The 20,895-nt window shown below is 43.4% G+C and overlaps 2 protein-coding genes across 4 annotated transcripts in view; one reads left to right on the plus strand and one right to left on the minus strand.

Annotated features, from left to right (window-relative positions):
* The first annotated feature begins 874 nt into the window (after positions 1–874).
* NDUFB4 (NADH:ubiquinone oxidoreductase subunit B4) lies at positions 875–8,974 on the plus strand. Its single transcript, XM_080656179.1, has 3 exons — positions 875–1,220; positions 7,141–7,287; positions 8,411–8,974. Exons 1-3 carry the CDS (start codon positions 1,041–1,043, stop codon positions 8,471–8,473), a joined length of 390 nt encoding a protein of 129 aa, XP_080512305.1. The 5' UTR covers positions 875–1,040; the 3' UTR covers positions 8,474–8,974.
* A 438-nt stretch (positions 8,975–9,412) lies between these two features.
* Positions 9,413–20,895, minus strand: part of HGD (homogentisate 1,2-dioxygenase) — a 55,063-nt gene continuing 43,580 nt past the window's right edge. The window contains exons 14-16 of one of the 3 annotated variants that reach the window (XM_080656176.1): positions 20,555–20,700; positions 11,776–11,955; positions 9,413–9,945 (exon numbers count right to left, since the gene is read on the minus strand). In XM_080656176.1, coding sequence (XP_080512302.1) covers positions 9,915–9,945; positions 11,776–11,955; positions 20,555–20,700 — 357 coding nt within the window. In that variant the 3' untranslated portion in view covers positions 9,413–9,914. Of the gene's footprint in view, positions 9,946–11,775; positions 11,956–20,341; positions 20,701–20,895 lie in introns of those variants that run through there. The other 2 variants (XM_080656177.1, XM_080656178.1) reach the window with 2 other exon arrangements.

The following is a 20,895-nucleotide window of genomic DNA, read 5'->3' on the forward strand; positions in this document are numbered from 1 at the left end:
ACCTGCATGTCCCCAGACAGTACATCCAAGCTGAAGCTCTTTTGATCCAGCTCTCCTTGCCTGAGTTATGGGAATACTGTTTACTTCTTTTCCCCTGAGGAATATCTGATTGGCACCTAAAGATTCTGCCATGCTATCTGAAGTTGCTTTTTTCCCTTCCATAGTAGGGGTGGGAGAATGACAATAGGGATGGAGAAGGCTTTATTTTAGGTTACTTTCCTTTTCTCCCTAAATCATCTTTCCCAGTAAGATACAATGCCCCACTGCATATTTTCATATCTCTAAGGATGTTTCTCATTCTTAGCACCTGAACAGTGCTAAGGATTTTAGGTAAGAGGTTTTGGTATTTTAAGCATCATTGTTTCTTCACGAGCTTTATTCAATTTTTGTCTGTCTACTGTAGTCAGGCAGGCAACACTTATCTTATAACATCATTCTCCTACTAAACATTATTTCGTGCCTATGAAGAATACTCTCTTATGTTATATGGGTCTAATGTTGCAACGTAGAGAAAAGCTTATTGTCTTTCGGCTAGGTAATTAAATTTTGCAAAGCACTTTGGCATCTATTCATTATCTCACTTAATCCTCACAACTTTGCTAGGTGGACAGGCTAGGGGACATTATCTCCCGACAAGGAAACTAGGAGACTTTAAGTGACTTGTCCAAGGTCACACAGCTTGCTTGGACGGGTCCACATTGACACAACCAGTCCCATTTCCTGTTTGGGCAAGTCCCACACAGCTCAACTTCGCATACTAAGGTCTGTCAGATCAGTAGAGAAGGCTGCTAGAAAGAAACAACAAGCGATAGAGAAAGGGCGGAAGGGTATAGGAGGGAAGTGGAGGCGGGGGTCATTAGGTGAAGAAAGCACTGCGCACGCGCAGATCGTTATTAGCGGGCCAGGACAGCGAGGGAGGAACTTAGCTAAACTCCTAGCTAAACTCCACCTCCGTTTAACGCGCAGGCGCACTTCCTCAGGCTTAAGGTCAGGAGAAAGACGGGGGCCGCGCAGGCGCAGTCGCGCGCCAGGGTCCCAAGATGTCGAACCCTAAGTACAAGCCGGCGCGTCTGGCCACTTTGCCCCCTACCCTTGACCCGGCTGAATATGACATATCTCCGGAAACCCGGAAGGCGCAAGCCGAGCGGTTGGCCATAAGATCCCGGCTTAAAAGGGAGTACCTGCTTCAGTACAACGACCCCAACCGCCACGGGCTCATCGTGAGTGGGGGTCGCTGGGCGGGAATCGCGGGCCAGAGTTGGGACGCTCCGCTCCGGCGGGGCAGCCCAGACCCGCCCAGGGGGCCTCGCAGCGGGGCGGCCGCCGTTCCGGATCCGTATCTTAGACTTTGGCCCTGGTCCAGGCCCAGAGAACAGGACTGCTCACCAGCCCTTTAACCTTGGGCAGAGAGTTTGGTGGTCAAGTGGAGGAAGGGGCGGCACTCACACACCTGGCTGGGCTGAGTTCTGGCTGGATCGCTTCCCACCTGAGGATCTTTAGAAAGTTACTCAACTGTCGCTTACGCTCAGTTTTCCTACCGGAAAAATGGGAGCAGTCCTCCTGTCTTAGGAGGATTAAATGAGATAAAGCACGTGACGGGCCTATACAATGCTGGGCTTGTAATGAGTGTGTTTGTGTGTGTGTGTGTGTGTTTTAAAGCTGTTTCCCACCTTTCAGCTCACAGTTCATAGTAATGCTGCTCTCTCCTGATGGGAAACAATGATTCTTCACTTTGTTTTTTTAAAGACCCAAAGACCCTGCAGCTTGTTGAAGCTTTGGAGTCAGACTCCAAGGCGCCTCCTATTAGCAAACTACAGGGTGGGGCAAAAGTAGGTTTACTGTTGTGAGCACGCAAACACAAGTTTATTCTTGTATTATTATTTTTGTTTTTTAATTTTTATTTATTGATTTTTAGAGAGAGAGGAACATCGACTTGTTGTTCCGCTTACTTATGCATTCATTGGTTGATTCTTGTATGTGCCCTAAGAGGAGACCCAACCCACATCCTTGATGTATGGGGGGAGGAGTTACCCAGCCAGGGCCTATGTATTAATTATTGATTTATCTTCCATAAGAACAACTGAAACCCACTTTTGCCCCACGCTGTGTATGACTTTGGACAATTTGCCTAACCATTCTGAACCTTTGTTTTCTGATCTTCATGGGAACGGTATTAACTTTTTTATAGAGTCGGTGTGAGATTAAATGAGGTAGTTTGTGTAAAATTCATGGCACATAATATATGCCCATCAAACTGATAGTTACTATTATTTAACAGGGGTGCTTTTTGATAATTTTCTGTACAAGAGCTGAAATATGATATCAAATATGATTTTAAAAAATACTTTTCCCAAAAGTTGCATTGGTATTCTGTAGGAATTTTTGGAAGTTGTGAGAATTGAAGGAAATTTGCATGGTCCCAGAGACTAAACTTTCCTGAATATTATTCAAATATCACAACTATTTAGAGAGTTCAGCTCTATTACTATTCCTGTTTTACAGAAGAGAAGACAACATGGGAAGGACAAGTGGTTTATAGAGTGACTAGAGGCCTGGTGCACAATATTCATGCACAGGGTGGGGGGGGGGGCGTGTCCCTCAGCCTGGCCTGCACCCTCTCCAATCTGGGACCCCTCGAGGGATGTCTGACTGCCAGTTTAGGCCCAGTCCCACAGGGCATCCCTCTCGCAATCCAGGACCACTGGCTCCTAACAGCTCGCCTGCCTGCCTGCCTGCCTGCCTTATTGCCCCTACCTTCCCCCCTCCCCCTCCGGCAGGCCTGATCGCCCCTAACTGCCTCTGCCTCGGCCCCAGCCTAAGCCACAGTCTGGCCTCCCTCTGTGGGAAGGCAACCTGGCGGATCAGGGGAAGGTGCCGCCCCCATTACCTCGCTGCTGCTGCCTCTGCCAGCCTAAGGCTAAGCCCTTCGCAGCCATGCCTTGGCCCTTTGCAGCTGCCCGCGGCTGCCTGAGCCTCAGCCCTCGCAGCGGCTGCGGCTTTGTCTGGAAGGACCTCTGGAAGGTCGTCCAGAAAACGTCCACCCTAATTAGCATATTACCCTTTTATTAGTATAGATACTTTTAGCAAGTGTTTGAGCAGAATTTGAACTTTGGTCTAAGTAACACAGAGCATCTGCTGAACCAGTTGGCTGTACCATCTCTTGCCAAAACTTGTTTATTTGTGAAGAAGGTACAGAGTGAGACATTTATTATATACATACACAATTAGGTTTGATGTGCCAGATAGTATGATGTCATTAAAAATGGTAAGGACTTGAACCAGAGTTGAGGTTTAAGCTCCACAGAGTTTCTCTTTTCCAGTTCTGTGACCTAGGGCAATTTCAATTTTGTCATGTAGAACAAAGGTAGTAATACCTACCTCATTGGTTGTTCTGTTCATTGTCTCATACTTCATCATATACTGATCAATACATGAAAATTACTTGCCTAATCTTTAAGAATGATTGACTCAGTGAATAATTATTCAGGATCTGTTATAGGCCAGGCCCTGTTTTAGATGTTGCGGTAACAGTGGAGAACGAAACAGGCAGAGACGCCTGTTCATATAGAGATTTCTTCCTAGTCGGGGAGACAGGTAGTAAGTTAAAAAACTAATCATTTAGCATATTATATATTGATCATGATAAGAAAAATAAAGCAAGGAAGGGGATTAGGAGTGTGTGTAGGAAGAGAGAGCAGCTGCAGTTTTAGATGGGCCAGGGAAGGCCTTGCTTATAAAGTGACATTTGAGTGAAGATCTGAAAGATGAGAGGGGAGGGAGCTGGGAAAGTAGCATTTTAGGCAGAGGGGGCAGCAAGTACAAGGGTCCTTAGATAGTACAGTAGGTCCTCGGGTTACGTTGGAGATCCGTTCCCATGGCGCAATGTAACGCGATTTTCGCCGTAAATTGGAACCCACCTACATAAGCACCTATGTCACTCACATGGAGCACATACACAGCAGTAATGAAGTGAAACAGTAAAAAAAAATTTAAAAGAAAGATAACAATTCCTGACCTTTACTTGTGGTAAATAAATAATAAAAAACATAAAGTACATATGTACATACGTCAAAATGACAGAACTTTCTTTTTTTAATATAAATAAATGGGAGATTGGTGACGTAACCACAAAGCGACGTACGTCGAGTCCAACATAACCCGAGGACTGTCTGTAGTGTGCTTACTTAATTGCAAAAATACTAAAGAGATCATTGTGGCTAATATGGAGAAAGATGAGGGCAGAGTAGGAAGAAATGAGGTCAGAAGGATACCTGGCCTAGATCAGACCAGGCCTTGTAAGTCATTGGCAGATTGGAGAGAAAGTATAAAAGATGGAGGGGGGTCAAGGATGACTCCAAGGTTTTTGACCTAACCGATGGGAAGAATGAACTTGCTTTTTAAAGATAGAGAAGAATGAGAGGAGCAGGGATAGTGGTGGAGTGGATGCTGGGAAATCACTTGGGGATGAGACATCACATTTGACATGTCTGTTAGACAGCATGGTAGTTGGATATTATGTCTGGAGTTTAGGGTAGAGATCGAGGGCCACAGGTATAATTTTGCGAGTCATCAGCCTACAGATGGATGTTAGAAGCCATGTGACTGGAGGACATCACTAATAGAGTGAATGTAAATAGGAACGGCCAACAAATTTTGAGGTCCAATATTAAGAGACTAGGGGCCCAGTGCACAAATTCGTGCACCTTGAAAGGAACTGTGGGCTGCGAGGCTGCGGTGGGCACAGGGGCAGGTCTCGGCCCAGCCTCCGTGCCCCCACCCGGCCCCTCCTGCTGCGGCCCCCGGTCCCCTGTCTGTCAGCAGCCCTGCTCCCGCCGCTCATACCCACTGACGGTGCAGAGCGATTGGGGCCGGCACCAGCAGCGGGTGTAAGTGGGGCTGGCGCTGTTAGTGGGTGCGAGCGGCAGCTGCTGCCCTGATCACCCCTCAGGAGCAGGGGGAGGTGGAGAAGCCCTCAGGGGCGATTGGGACTGGCAGCTGCCATTCGCACCCACTGACGACGCCGAGTGATCTGGACCAGCACTGGCAGCAGGTGCAAGCACCGGGCAGGACCGCCGCACACAGGAGCAAAGAATTTTCAGTAACCACCAGAGGCTCGCCCTGATGACAGTGACTGGTGCCCTGCCTTGGACTGGCACCCCTGCGCACATGCTCCCACCATATTCTGCATGCGCCCCTTGGTGGTCAGTGCACATCATAGCGACCGGTTGTTTGGTTGTTCCTCCATTCGGTCTATTTGCATATTAGCCTTTTATTATATAAGATTGGCGAGTAAGGAAGAAGAGCAAAAGAGACTAAGAGGGAGTGATCAGAACAAAGGAAAACTAAGCTGGTGTATGTCATGGAAAGCCATGATTTCAGGAAGGATTGTTCACCATGTCACATGCTGCTGGTAGTCCAGATGTGGAGTGGTGGTAAAGGAGAACTGTCCCCCATGTTGTGTGTATTGGAACATCTCTTAACAACAGTACTGGGGTCAATGAACTACAGTCATGGGGTATTTCATTTTTCTTAAATGAAATGTGTTTCTAGAAGGCAGATCTGTCACATATCAAAGTGTAGAGAGGTGACTGGCATTTGATAATTCATGGGAGAGTCATTCAAATACATTAATAGCAGAAGGGATAGGTAAAAGAATAGATGGATTGAGCTCAAATTTCCCCTGGAATTTATATCTTATGTCTTCACTTTTGCTGTTTCTGCAGACAGTTTGTTTGTAAAATGTTCCTGTGAAAGATCCAGTTTAAGTAATTTAGTCCTACCAATTATGACTTCTTGGTATTGATTAGGACCTTGAATGTTCTCCTTACTGCTTAGTATTAAGATTTTAAAGCTCATTTCGTGTGCTTATTTTTATCAATCAGTTAATTGGAGTGAATAATTTTGTAAAATCATTTGGGGATTTAGCTAATTAAATTTAATTATGTATTTGGGGTACATTGGTTATTACATAGTTATTCTAGTATAAACATATTGAAATGGACAGTTAATTTTTTCTTAAGAAAGTCAATGATTATTTTTTTAACAACAGCCTTGTCCTTGCTACAAAACCATTTTAATAGTGTGAAATATAATATTTTGCTCTTAAAAATATCAGCCAAGTCAGCTTAAAAAACTTAAAGCTCATAGTTAGCCTACCTCAGTCTTCACCTTCCTGCAACTTATTTGTAGCCTGGAAAGACCAATGTGGGGGTAACATTATAAAGGGCTGGTAACAAAGTACAAAGCATGACAGAGCATATGAAATCTATTGGTCGTCATTGGGAATACTATGTGGTTTTGTTGGTCACATTCAAGAAAGATGATGATGCTAAAAACAATCCAAAAAAGAATAGATCAAAATGATCAAAGAGAAGGTAGCTTCTCTGACAGCTTTAAAAAGATTATGATTCTTGCCCATCTGGTGTGGCTCAGTGGTTGAGCATCAACCTATGAACCAGAAGCTCACGGTTCGATTCCTGGTCAGGGCATATGCCTGGGTTGCAGGCTCAATCCCCAGTGTGGGACATGCAGAAGGCAGCTAATCAATGATTCTATTGTCATTGATGTTTCTCTCTCTCCTTCTCCCTTCCTTTCTGAAATCAATAAAAATATATTTAAAAAGAAAAGAAAAAAATTAGGATTCTTAAATCTTAAGTAAATAGAAAGCTGAAGGTTGTTATAAAAGTGCTTTTAAATTTTGAAGGATTTGAACACGATCATCAGAGAATTATTCAGCCAATAGAAATAGATCTTCCCTGAAGCTATTTAGGAATATTCAGAGTGTACCCTTAAGTGTAGTTATAAAACAAAAGGAAAGCATCTCCTATGCTCCTCCACAACAGTCCTGATGAGGTTTTTTCCTAGTGTGGCCCTGCTTACGTTGCTGTAACTTTTTTTTTTTTTTAATATTTCTTTATTGATTTCAGAGAGAAAGGGAGAGGGAGATAGAGAGAGAAACATCAATGATGAGAATCATTGATCTGCTGCCTCCAGCATGTCCCCTATTGGGGATCAAGCCCGCAATCCAGGCATGTGCCCTTGGCCGGAATCGAACCTGGGACCCTTCAGTCTGCAGGCCAACACTCTATCCACTGAGCCAAACCAGCTAAGGCTCCTGTAACTTTTTGTTATTAATTCTAGGAAGATCCTGCCTTGGCTCGTTGGACCTACGCAAGAACAGCAAATGTCTATCCCAGTTTCAGACCCACTCCCAAGAACTCACTCCTAGGAGCTGTGATTGGAATTGGGCCCCTCGTCTTCTTGTATTACGTTTTCAAAACTGACAGAGTAAGTATCAGGACCTGAAGTTTAGTTTTTGTGCTCTTTTATCTTTATTCTTTTCCAGCACGAGATAAAACGTAATTGAGTTATATGTTTGGTTTTATTTCTTTATCATTTCAACTCATAGAAATATGCTTTGTTAAAAATCACTAATCTCTGGGTCTTTCAAGTTTAACAGTTGCTCTAGAATTTAAAGTAATAAATTGGTCAATTTAAATTTCTAAGACTGGAATTTACTCATGAAAGAGTTTTCCTGGTGTATTTTAGATGATGTAAGGAAATTATACTGTGAGTATTACACAAGATAATACAAAAATAACTTTTATGAAGTTTAATGTCTTTTTTTTCTCATTAGAAGATGTGTAGAAGTTAAACTTACTTATTCTGATTCACCTTTAGATATCATCTTTGCAAATTTTTGTATTTAGTTTTCTTAATTCATTTATTTTACAAAGACATGTTTTTTGGGTTATTAACAAAATACGCAAATCATTTAGTGTGTTCCCTATTTGTGTGAATTCTAGTTATATTGGTTACACGTTGCAAATTAATGTTAAAACTTATTAATACCCTAACACCAGAAAGCAAAAGCAGCCTGTGCTGGGCATCACTGCCATCAGAGGCTTGGGTATCTGATTGCAGGGAAAGCCACGCTTATCTCTGACACTAGATCACTCTAATGCTGGAACCCCTGTCCCAGCTTCTAGGCCTCACATTGCCATCTAGACCTGGTACCCACCTATCTAGCTCTGCCTTAAACCAGCCAATCCACTCTCCTATTAGAGTGAATATTTTTTGATTATCTGATAAATATTGCTTAACAGGAAGGTAGGCCACACTTACCCAGCAGGTATTTGCATTTTGCTTGCGATATATGCTTTTTAGTGGAGTAATACAATTTTACTTACTAAAATGTAGGTAAGATGTTTTCCAATAGCAGTAGTTTTTTCTTGTTCCTTTATTTTTTTCAGACTACTGTTTCCTCACTCATGCTCCATAGGTTTTAAAAGGAGGGAGTTGGAATTAGGTTTGAAGCATTTCATTCCTATTTTTTTGGAGTTGTATCATGGGTTGTGCCAGAATGCATTGTTCTTAATGTTTGCTTGTTTGTTTTTTTCTGTTTACTCAGGATAGGAAAGAAAAACTTATCCAGGAAGGAAAATTGGACCGAAAATATAACATCTCCTATTAAGGCTGACAATGATGACTATATATATTATTGTTTAATAAATCTATGAATCATGAAATAGTTTCTCATTCTTAATGTTACCTTGATTCAACAAACGTTTACCGAACATTGTAGAACTTTGTGAGCATTCATAGTTTAATGGAGAAACAGATGCATGCTCATTCGTTTACTCATTCAACAAATATGTGCCTACTATAAGCCAGAACAATAATTACTTTAGCATCATCAGGCCATTGTTGAAGCAGTTGCCTGTTTATAGTTTTCACTGGACATGGAAGCACCAAGATGCACTAGTGAGTCCCCTGGGTTCCAGGCATATCCCCTCCTGCTCTCAGTGTGTAACAGCAACTCTGAAAACTGGTGGTCTGTTGGTTTTTTTTGTCTACTTTTTCCCAGGTGCAAGAACTCAAAATGATCAGGCGATAATTATAACTTCAGATTAAAGCCAAATCCTGTGATAACTATGATTGTTAATAAATACATATATTTTGTTTTTGTCCCTGTTTCTGGCATGGAGCTTCTAAAACCCTTGGGATTTCCTAAGTGATGAGATAAAGGTAACTTTTGTTATGTTAATTAGGTGACTTTCGGACCCTACCTGAGGATGAGGGCAGGTTGCCAGGAGAACCAGCCCTGTGGTTAGAGGGTTGAAACTTTTCAGTCCCACCCCCTATCTCCTTGGCTTTGTATCCCTGCTGAGCTGGAAAGTATCTGAATTCTTGTCTCAGTTTCCTTATCTTTAAAACAATACAGGAATAATAGTTATATTGTTATTTAACTCATTAGTGAATTAATGAAAGTATTTAGAATAGAAGCACACATTCAGATCTCAATGAGTGTTTACATTATTTTAAACCCAATTGAAGAAAATTTTAATTTGCATTTTATTATTGAGGCCTCATTTTTTTAAAACATATTTTTGTTCATTTATATTTGTTTTTTGCTTGCTCAAATCCACTGCCCAATTTTTCTGATGTAATATGTCTTTTTTCTTAAAGATTTTAAGGCATAAACAAGATAAAGATATTAGTCCTTGATCATACCAGTCTTCTTCCATCTGGAGTTACTGTAGTACACCTTAGTAAAAGAAAAAACATTTACAGTATATCTTTGGTGCCTAATTGAAAGAAAAACAGTACCCAGAGAGACATAGTCAGAATTTTTAAAACATTTTAACACTGAGAATTATTGAGCAATATGTTCTTAAGAGTTTAATTTTAAAAGATTTTTAAAATCACAAACAATGACCCATAACATACCCAAAGGTGGTCTGGTGAGGACAGCAATGGCCTTCTCATCTGAGCAGTCAATGCTGCTATGTGTCTGACTAGCTTTGGGCACTGGGCACAGGATCCCACACTGGTTATCCTGCCTCTGTTGGGTCAAGAACTCATCTTCCATCACCTGCTCTGAGTCCAGGAGAATATGATTGGCCAAGCCTAGGTCATGTGCTTGAGTCCTCGCTGCAAGGAAGGCTGAAAAAGCAAGCACATGGCATGTTCATCTCTAAAATGTGAGGCAGGTAAGGAATTCTCAAACATAAGAAAGTGGTTCAAATGCTGAGCTTCTAACAAAGTGACAAATATGTACTGAGGGAGGTAACCAGGGACCAGATCATAAGGCCCTTATCACAGTTAAGAAGTTTAGACTTCAGACAGCAATGGGAGCCATTGAAGGTAGCAAGCAGGAGTAAGCTGATTGAACTTGCATTCCTGGAAGGTCATTCTGGATCCCTGAGGATCTCTGCCAATCGCAGGATGACTCATTGGGATGTGAGCTTGTTGAAAACTTTATGAAAGTCCAAATATAGTATCTATTTATTCCCCTTTATGCATGTCTATGAGGAGCCAGCCTTCTTAATAAGTCCTTATCTTGTATGACATCCCTTCCTCTATGAAACAAAATTGCATCTCTAACAGGCTGGTTTGTTTCAATACTATGTTATCTTTTACCTTTTATTGTGGATCCTGCCTAGAGAAAAAGATTGCATTCATGCTCTGATTGAAATCCTGTCATGTTCAGTCCAGGTTTATTTTTATTTTTTTTCTCATTCCTGGTGGCATCTGACACAGTCTTCTAATAACTTTGGGGGAGATAGAGAGTACTGATTATGTACATTCTTCAGGATCATTAATGGGGTATTTTTAGAAATTAGAATCTGTACAAGAAACTGCCTTGACAACACTTTAAAATTAATAAAAATATACTGCTATAAAGTATTTTCAAAGATTCTGAATTTTCAAAGCTTCCTAAAAAATATAATTTTGTGTTCTATTAGAGGACCCATTTGTACCTATAACTACGATTGTGATGCTTCAATAGTTTCCCCTCTGGTTTGCCTTGTTTAATACCATTTCTGTAGCTGAGATAGAGACTCCTTTTGCTGATGCCTATGGTGGCCTGGAGAGACACTGAGCAGCAGCATCTACTTGGACACCATCATCCCAAGAAAATTCAGTGTGTGTCGAACTCATTGCCAAGCTTCAGGATTTAGAAGAGTCTGACATATGACCTCTGAATGTCCCTGGAGGTGGATGGCTGGTGAAACATCTGAGATTTCTGGAGCAAACTTGTCACTAAAGTTCAAGTTCATTTCCCCCATAATCACAAGAACTATTACCTTATTAGTTTTGAGTCAATTCTTTACTTCTATCACCAATTACATTTAAATCATTCATCTCTTATTTAATAATTAGGCTCTGAAACAATCTTGTAGGTAGGGAAGGAGGCAACTGGCTGAGGCTGCTCCAGAAATCAATAAGAGGGATTCGGGGGCTGTAATACGATATGAAATTATCATGGGTAGGAGAAGAAGGTGGTAGGGGACTCCTATTAAAATTACATTTGCATAATTAAGCACTTTTAAGAACTTACAGTATACTAGTAGCCCTGCGCACGAATCCGTGTGCCAGTAGCTCGCTGCTGCCCCCAGTAGCTCGCTGCTGCCCCCAGTAGCTCTCCGCCTGCTGCCCCACCCTCCTATAGCTGTCCCCGCCCTCCCTACCCCCCCAACTCCCGCCCTCCCTACCCCTTCTCCCCCATAGCTTGCTGCCCTGCCCCCTCCTGTAGCTCTCTGCCCCACCCTCTGCTGATCCGTGATCTGGCCATTAAGCTTCACAGCATAATGACCATTTGCATATTACATCTTTATTATATAGGATGTTTCATATCAATTAAGAACACAAAGTTTTCTAAAGAGGGTTTTATTCATATTTATAAAAGATGGAGACACCATTGAAGAGTATTCTTGTTTTGCATGGAGTGGCTTGAGAGAGGGAAGATGGAGATGGGAGTGATCAATTTACCTGAAGCCATCTGTTAGATGTTGATAGGCAGCTTCTCCAAAATCATGCTCTGCAGAAGGGATGACACAGAAGTGATTTGGTTCCATCAGGGTGCTTGGGAGGAGACGCCAGTGCAGGTTGCAAGGAGAATGAGCTGCTGTTGGCCTGCAGGAACTGGGGATGGTTGATTTCCTGGAGCCACTGGGGAGGAGGAGCCTGTGTCCCACAGAATTCTAGTAGAACACTGGCCATTAGGTCTTCTCTGCATTGATAGAACACTCACTGAGCCCTGATTATTTATTAAGCACTGAGGATACTAATATGAAGAAGATACAGCTCTTTGGAGGAACATAATGATGAAAAACAATTATAGCAGTCAATATTTATTATGCTTTTACTTGTGTTCCAGGCACTAAACTAAAGTGAGAGCTTTACACACCTCCCAGCATACCTTAAAGATCCCCATTATGCAGGCAAGATTTAGTGAGGTTAAATAATTTGCTTGAGTCCTTTCTCTAATAAGGGCTGAGATAGAACTTAAATCTGGGCAGCCTGACTCTAAGAAAGGGCATGTCTTTAACCATTCTTTGTAAGGGATAAAGACCAACGCTGTGGGGAGTCCAGTACTGAGAAAACATCTGACTCAGCCTGGAGGGCTTAAGTGATAACGCCTTAAGAAGTACTAATTGGCACTTACAAAACAGGCACAGAGATGTAAAGTACAGCATAGGGAATACAGTCAACAATATTGTAATAACTGGTGCCAAGTGGGCACTTGAATTATTGGAGGGAACGCTTTGTAAAGTATATAAATGTCTATCTGCTGTGCTGTATACCTGAAACTAATACAAAATAGTCTGAAATGCGAACTGTAATTGAAAAATAAAAAGATAAATAGATAACACCTTCAAGAGCAGGGATGCCTACTTGCACCTTTAGATTTTCTGCACATTCATAAGTATCCTATCTAATAAAAGAGCAATATGCAAATTAACCACCACTCTGCTACACCCACAAGCCATGCCCACCAGCCACGCCCACCAGCCAATCAGGGGTGAGTATGCAAATTAACCCAACCAAGATGGCTGCAGCCACGGAGAGAGCAGGAGGGAGGCTTGGGTTTCCCTGGTGATGGAGGAAGCCAAGCTTTCCGCACACCCTGGCCGGCCCACTCCAGGCTACAAAGTTTCAATTATAGAAAATAAATAAATCCCAACAAAAATGGCAGCAGCCACGAAGCTGGAGACATCCGGAGGCTAGGGTTGCCCCCAGTGATGGAGGAAGCCAAACTTCTGAAGCCCTGGCCTGCCTTGGCCTCTGCTAGAAAGTTTCAATTATAGAAGATACATAAATCCCAACAAAAATGGCTGCCGCCTCGAAGTGAGCAGGAGGCTTGGCTCTGCTCCAGGCTACAAAGTTTCAATTGTAGAAGATAAATAAATCCCAGATGCCAGGGCCTCCGCTTGGGTCGCCAGGGGCATGGCCGGCCTGCAAACTACCACCGGCCCCTCAACCAGGCCACCCCATGCCCAAGGGAACCCTCACCCTGATCCGGGACACCCTTCAGGGCAAACCAGCTGGCCCCCACCCATGCACCAGGCCTCTATCCTATCTAATAAAAGAGTAATATGCAAATTGACCATAACTCCAACACACAAGATGGCTGCCCCCATGTGGTCAAAGATTCTGCCCCCATGTGGACACAAGATGGCCACCACAAGATGGCCAGCAGGGGAGGGCAGTTGGGAGGGACCAGGCCTGCAAGGGAGGGCAGTTGTGGGTGATCAGGCCAGCAGGGGAGGGCAGTAGGGAGGGACCAGGCCTGCAAGGGAGGGCAGTTGGGGGTGATCAAGCCTGCAGGGGAGGGCAGTTAGGGGTGACCAGGCCGGCAGAGGAGGGAAGTTGGGGGTGACCGGGCCTGCAGGGAAGGGCAATTAGGGGGGACCCAGGCCTGCAGGGGAGAGCAGTTGGGGGGAACCAGGCCTGCAGGGGAGAGCAGTTAGGGGTGACCCGGCCTCCAGGGGAGGGCAGTTAGGGGCAATCAGGCTGGCAGGGGAACAGTTAGGCATCAATCAGGCTGGCAGGGGAGTGGTTAGGGGGTGATCAGGCTGGGAGGCAGAAGTGGTTAGGGGCAATCAGGAAGGCAGGAAGGCAAGCAGTTGGGAGCTAGCAGTCCTTGATTGTGAGAGGGATGTCTGACTGCCCCGTTTAGGCCTGATCCCACCAGGATCAAGCCTAACGGGCAGTCGAACATCCCTCATGGGGTCCCAGATTGGAGAGGGTGCAGGCTGGGCTGAGGGACACCCTCCCCATCCCTCGTGCACGAATTTCGTGCACTGAGCCTCTAGTAAAGAATATTAGAGCTGGAAGGATCTTTAAAGAACTGCCAGTCTCACAGCCTAATGCTATAGGAAAGGTTTGGATAGGAAACATGACATGTTCAATTCTTTAAGAAACCCTGTCTATTTAAGGATTAGGAGTGCAGGATGTGATTAAGACCTACTGCCCTGATGGCCCATGTCACGTGTTTGTGATTAGAAATGAGACTGCTGGGACAACTGAGACCTTTGCCAGCTAACCTCCTTCCCTTATACAAACAGAGGACTTGAAAAGTCATTTCAATGGGCATAGATTTAGAGAGAAACCAGGGAGCATTTTCTGTGTAAAGCAATTATTAGCAGATTTGTCCTTTGGGGGTTGTGAGAGTAAAGATACTGGATTCAAACCTAATACTTCCCATATTATTCTTGCCAAATTCTCACAAGAAGGCATTCATAGTGGACACTGGCTGTTGCCCACTGATATCCACCTCCCCTTTCTTTCCTTCTGATAGAACCCGCTTTTTTCAGGAGACTGGTGGAAATCCCTTTATCACCCTGCAATGGAATCGTGTCCTGTCCAGGGCTGAGTCCACCTTGCGCCCTGAGCTGCCTGCATAGGCTCCAGCCACTGGAGACCCTGAACTGAAAAATAGTGATCTTATTTTTATTAATATTTATTAAATGCATGTTTAGCTCACATTAACTTCAATGTTTACTATTAAAAATGTTTTGGGCCCTGGCTGGTTTGGCTCAGTGGATAGAGCGTCGGTCTGTGGGCTGAAGGGTCCTGGGTTTGATTCTGGTCAGGGCATGTACCTCGGTTGCAGGCTCCATCCCCAGCCCTGGATGGGGCACATACGGGAGGCAACCAATCAATGTGTCTCTTTCATATCGATGTTTCTCTCTATCTCTCCCCCTCCTTCCACTCTCTCTAAAAAAAACAAAAAACAAAAAAACAAAACAACAACAACAACAACAACAAAATGTTTTGGGTCTTTATTTAGAAGTTTAGTGTTATTTTTGTGACCAGAAATGTGCTGTAAACTGTTGTTTATGTCAGTTAGCCTATGGTAAAATTGTTTCTTTATACGTTGTTTCACTCAAAGTCAGTTTCCAAGAACCTATTAATGAAGTGAGCACTTACTGGGCTTGTATCAAAGCCACTTTAGGTTCTAGCTTAACTTTCACTTTAATTGAACTATTAATATGCATTGTTGTGATCTTAAATTGAACTTCAATATGATTTTCTCTTTTTTCATGGATCTCAGAATTTATATAAAATTAAATCTTAAACAATATACCCTTTTGAGGGGGCAGTATAATACCTACTATGTGCCATTGATCTCAGTATGGTTTTCTTGTTTAAAGACCTAAAAGATGATGAAAAAGAGGCAGTACTTCTAAATTTTCCAGACTTTTAACTTCTGTTACTTATTGCATTAGAAGGGTACATACATACCTTAATCTTCACTCAATGCTAGTTTATTTGGGGACAAGGAACTTTGCTTACTCATTCCCATGTCTCCTACAGTAGGTGGCACAATAGCCTCTGGGAGGCAGGAACTAATAAGTATTCACTGAGTCACAATAGCAACAACTAACAATAACAATAGCTTGTATATGTCTATGCTCACTGCGCAGAAAGCAGTGTGGGTGCCTTTAATGCCTGGTCTCACACTCCCCACTCCTCACCCCCACCAAATCCCTGTGAAAGAAATCATTTCCTTCTTTCAAATGAGGAAAGTCAGGCTTAGAGAGGTGAAGTCACTTGCTCCAACTCATTTAGCTATGGAAGCACGGTCTGGATTCCTTAGTTACTATTATTCCAAACAAATTAAATTCATATACAATGGCTTATATTAATAAGTATCTAATAATTATACTTTAAAACAAGCATGTGAAGATCAAAATACCCCCCTCCCCAACCAATAACCCTGAATAATAGCTCCTTGCTTTTCATGCTCATTATGTGACAGGTACTATTCTAAGCAATCCTATATAATAAAAGGCTAATATGCAAATTGACCGAATGGCGGAATGACTGGTCACTATGATGTGCACTGACCACCAGGGGGCAGACGCTCAATGCAGGAGCTGTCCCCTGGTGGTCAGTGCACTAAAAGCCAGGCTCATGGCTGGCAAGCGCAGCGGCAGTGGTGGCAGCACTAAGGATGTACGACTGATGGCTTAGTCCCACTCCCCACACTGCCTAAGCTGTCAGTCAGACATCCCCTAAAGGGCACAAGCCGGGCTGAGGAACCCTCCTCCCCCCAGTGCATGAATGTCATGCACCAGGCCTCTAGTTTATCTATATTGGGTCATTTTATACTCACACTAACACTATGAGGTAGGTACTATCATTATCCACATTTTACAGCTGAGGAAACAGAGACTAAGAGAGGTTAAGTAACTTGCTCAGGGTCACGCAATTAAGATGGGATAGAGCCTGGATTTGAACGCAGGCAGTGTGGCTCTAGAATTTATGCTCTTAACTATGTACCACATTAGTGACCCATGGCTCCCCAACACACAAATAAATTTGGACATACCTCAGATTAGTGATGCAATTATATGAAGCTGATAATATCTAATTGAAGGCTAGCTGATAAATAAATAGAAGACATCTAAATGTCAGTTCTCAAGTCTTTTTTTTTTTTTTTTCATCTTAGTAGTAAAATATCTTCCCAGAAGGACAAAACCCCAGAAGTGATAACTCTGTCATCACTCTGGGAAATCGCAACCCAGAAACTGCACATGAACTTATAACTTCTAAGCAGTTTACATCTAGGCCTTAGGTTTCCTAACTTCTTCCTTCTCCCCACGCTCCTCACTGAGCCCCTCCCCGCTGCCTTGTAGCCTGCTTTTCCTCCTGGGTAATCCCTCACTACACATTCCAACCTGTTCCATGTTTACTGGAACATTGGGAGGTTTAGGGAGCTTTCTTCACCTCCTTTCTGTAGACTCTAGGAAAGCCTGGTTTGGACCAGGATTTGAGGTTGGAACAGAGGGTGTTTTGTATACTGATTTTAAAGTAGTTTCTAAACTACTTCATTCAGCTATGAAAGCACGGTCTGGATTCCTTAGTTACTATTCTCCCAAACAAATTAAATTCATATGTAATGGCTATTATATTAGTAAATATTTAATAATTATGCTTAAAAACAAGCGTGTCAAGATCAAAATCACCCGTCCCCGCCAAATAACCCTGGTCCTCAGCCTTGCCTGTGCGATTGGGATCACCTGAGCAGTTTCCAAAAAAATTTCTCATTTGGGTTCCATGTCCAGTGTTTCTAATTTAGTTGATCTGAGGTATAGCCTGGGCACTTGGAGTTTTAGATGCCGCCAGGGGATCCAGTGAACAGCTCAAGTTGATAACCACTGTATCCAGAGCAGGCTTTCTCAACGTTGGCACTATGGACACTCAACTATAGTAGAATGAATTATTCCAGATCATTCCATTGTAGAATGTTTACCTGCATCTCTAGCCTTTACCTATTAGATGCCAGTAGTACCCTCCCCAGTTGTGACAACCAAAAATGTCTCTAGACTTTGCCAGATTTCGGGGTGGGAGGTGCAAATTCCTCCATGTTGAGAACCACTGGTCTACAGCCATTACTAGTATCCTGGCTGTGAGAGGAGTCTCTCAAAAAGAAAAAAGAGAAGGGTGGCTCCTATCACACCCTCTCCAACAGGAAAATATATAAAGATGCCAAGGGGATCTGGCAGAAACCATCCTCTCATAGGAAACCTAACTAGGGTGCCTTTTTATAAAAGAGATTTTCTATTTCTAAGCAAAAAGATAATGTTTCTTGGGGAGCCTAGTAGGGAAAGGTACAGTAAGTCCTCACTTAATGTTGTCAATAGGTTCTGTGACTTGAAGTGAAACGACAAATAATGAAATGAATGTTACCAGAGGCTCACTGATATAAACAAGAGTTAGGTTCCTGCAGCATCTCATCGTTATAATGAAACAGCAAACGAAATGATGATATTTGAGAATAGGGAATTAAGGAAACGATACAGATCTTTCTAGCTGATCTGAAGCACAACAGGAGAAAACTAAATCTTTTTTAAATTAGTGTGAACAGCCTGGCTTGGGTGAAATATTGTCTCCAGCTGACGAGCTGCTGCCAGCAGCGGGGAGAAAGTACATGGGCTTCGATGCTAAATGGATGCAAACCCAGAACATTGCCTTAGCTCTAGGAAGGCTTTGCTGCAATTCTATGAAGTTGATAATATCTAATTGAAGGCTAGAAGACAAATGCACCTAAAATAGGTGAGGGTTTAGGTATGTATAAAGGTAGGGTTAGATAGAGCTCATTATGAAAAGGCTGAGTTTGGGAATAAAATATTTCAGTGGTTGTCTTAGTTTAGGTTATTTGGGAGATGAACCCAGGGAGAGTGGGGAAGTGGGAGGGAAGGAAGCTAATAGGGGGTGATTAGCAGAATTGCCACCATGGACACATGTAGCACATGTAGCAACATTAAGTCCTCACTTAACATTCGGGACTTATCAATTTTGGTCTCTGCTGCAACCTCATTGGTCCAGGACAATGTTGCCTTTTTCCTGCACCATCACAATGGTCACTTCTGGGTGCCCCACACCCACTTTTCTTTCAGTTTCTTGAACCCACAAGGCCTTCTTTTCTTAGAATGCTCCTCCTCCTGACCCCACTCCAGCCCAACCCTCCTCCTCCCATGACTTGTTCCTTCCTATCCTTTAGGTCTGGCTAAATGTCACTTCTTCATTTGAAGACTTTCCTCTCTTAAGAAAGATCTCCCCATCCCAGCTGTTACTCCCAACTCAGTTCCTGTTTGTTTTCTTCTTGGCATGTTTCACAGCTTGTATTTATGTTATTTCTTCTGTCTCCCTCTCTAGAACATAACCTCTGTAAGGCTAAGGGACGTGTCTATCTGCTTGACCACCATATCCTTCACTGGATTGCCAGATTGAGCAAATAAAAATACAGCCTTCCCAGTGAAATTTAAATTTCAGATAAATAATTTTTTAGTACAAGTATGTCTAAAGCACATATTCAATTACTCAGGGTTTACTTGAAATTCCAATTTAACGGGGCATCTTGTATTTTATCTGGCAACCCTAGTTCCTAGACCCTGACACATGGCTGACTCTCACTACACATCGTTGGACAAAAATCTGGTAGCAGCATATGAACATTGCTACTATGGCAACAAAGTGGGGGAAATGTGCTAAAACTACAGAACTAAATGCCATTTCCCATTCCTTTCTGTTCTGATGTGCATGTCTCCTCGTTCCAGGAGAATCTAATCAACTCACAGTTCTGGGCAGCCCAGTACTCTGGGGGAATGCTGGCCATGGGAAGGGAGCGTTAGGAGCAGCTTTCCCACATAGCACTGCCTGTTTTGTTGTGGTCTGAGCAGAGCGGCCCTTGATCGTCTTCGGCCCAGATCTCCCCAGACCAGTGGTCGGCAAACTCATTCATTAGTCAACAGAGCCAAATATCAACAGTACAATGATTGAAATTTCTTTTGAGAGCCAAATTTTTTAAACTTAAACCTCTTCTAATGTCACTTCTTCAAAATAGACTCGCCCAGGCCGTGGTATTTTGTGGAAGAGCCACACTGAAGGGGCCAAAGAGCCACATGTGGCTCGCGAGCCGCAGTTTGCCGACCACTGCCCCAGACTATGAGCTCACTTCTTCCTTTTCAATCATTCATCCCCAGCGTCTCACTCTGTAGCTGGCACATAGTAAGGACTCAGAGCATGGTTAGCAAATGGGCTGATAGGTGAGTGAATAGTAGGGTGACTAACTGTCCCCCTTGGACCAAGACTGAGGGGTTTTCTGGGATGTGGGGCTTTCAGTGTGAAAATCAGGGCAATTAGAACCCTCAGTGAACGATGCTCACTCTCAGTGGCTGAGCTTCTTGTCCATTATCACTGTACTGGCTGCTATGTGACTAAGATTAGACAGTGGCTACCCTGGCTGCCCATTTGTTTAAGGATGACACTAGATGCTTAAAGCTCTGCTGACCCCCTTTGCTTCCCTATGCTTGAGCTGACTCCTGGGACCTTGGCCTTGGCTTCAGCCTGAACTCCTGGTCCTTATGTTGGCCTGCCCTTCCTTGTGACTTGGTCTTGTGGTCTGTGGCAGATGCCCTGGACTCGTGCTTCTGGAATAAAAGGTCTCAGGCTAAGTGCATGCGAAGGGGTCTCAGTTCGATGGCGTGAACTCCAGTCCTGGCCGCCACAGGTCTGCTCCATCAAGTGCTGATTAGGACCAAGTACCACTTTCACACAATACCAGGAAGTATTTATTGAGTAATTAAGCTGACAGCCCCAGAACTTTCTAAATACATTTCTACCAATGTCTCAGTCACTTGACTATCAAAATGTGAGTTCTCATTTTAACCCGCCCCTCTCCCAACACTGCCAGAAGTCACCAGATTCTAAGGGAAACAAATCCATTCTCAACTAGGCAGCAATGCTCCAGTCTCACTTAGGTCCTCCTGGGCTCCTGGAATTGGGGGTAAAGTGGCTCTTGAGAGGCTCCCAGCACTTGTAGTAGTTGTCATCCAAACAGTGAGAGGTCTTGAGCCCCCACTTGGTGACGGCCATGCTTAGAGAAGACTCAAACATAAACGCCTGTAGGAAAAGATGAGAAAGAAGAGATGAGGTGGATAACAAACACATCTGACTAGATGTCAAGAGACAAGGGGTGAGTAGGCAGAATCTCTGAATGATAAGTCTTGTATGCTAGCATGGGGTGGAGAGCAGGCCCAGGCCCTGGCTTCTGGCTCTGACCCTACCATCGTAAGTGGGTGATACCTTACGGAAGGC

The sequence above is a fragment of the Plecotus auritus genome, assembly GCF_963455305.1.
Source record: "Plecotus auritus genome assembly, chromosome: 2".
Lineage (NCBI taxonomy): Eukaryota > Metazoa > Chordata > Mammalia > Chiroptera > Vespertilionidae > Plecotus > Plecotus auritus.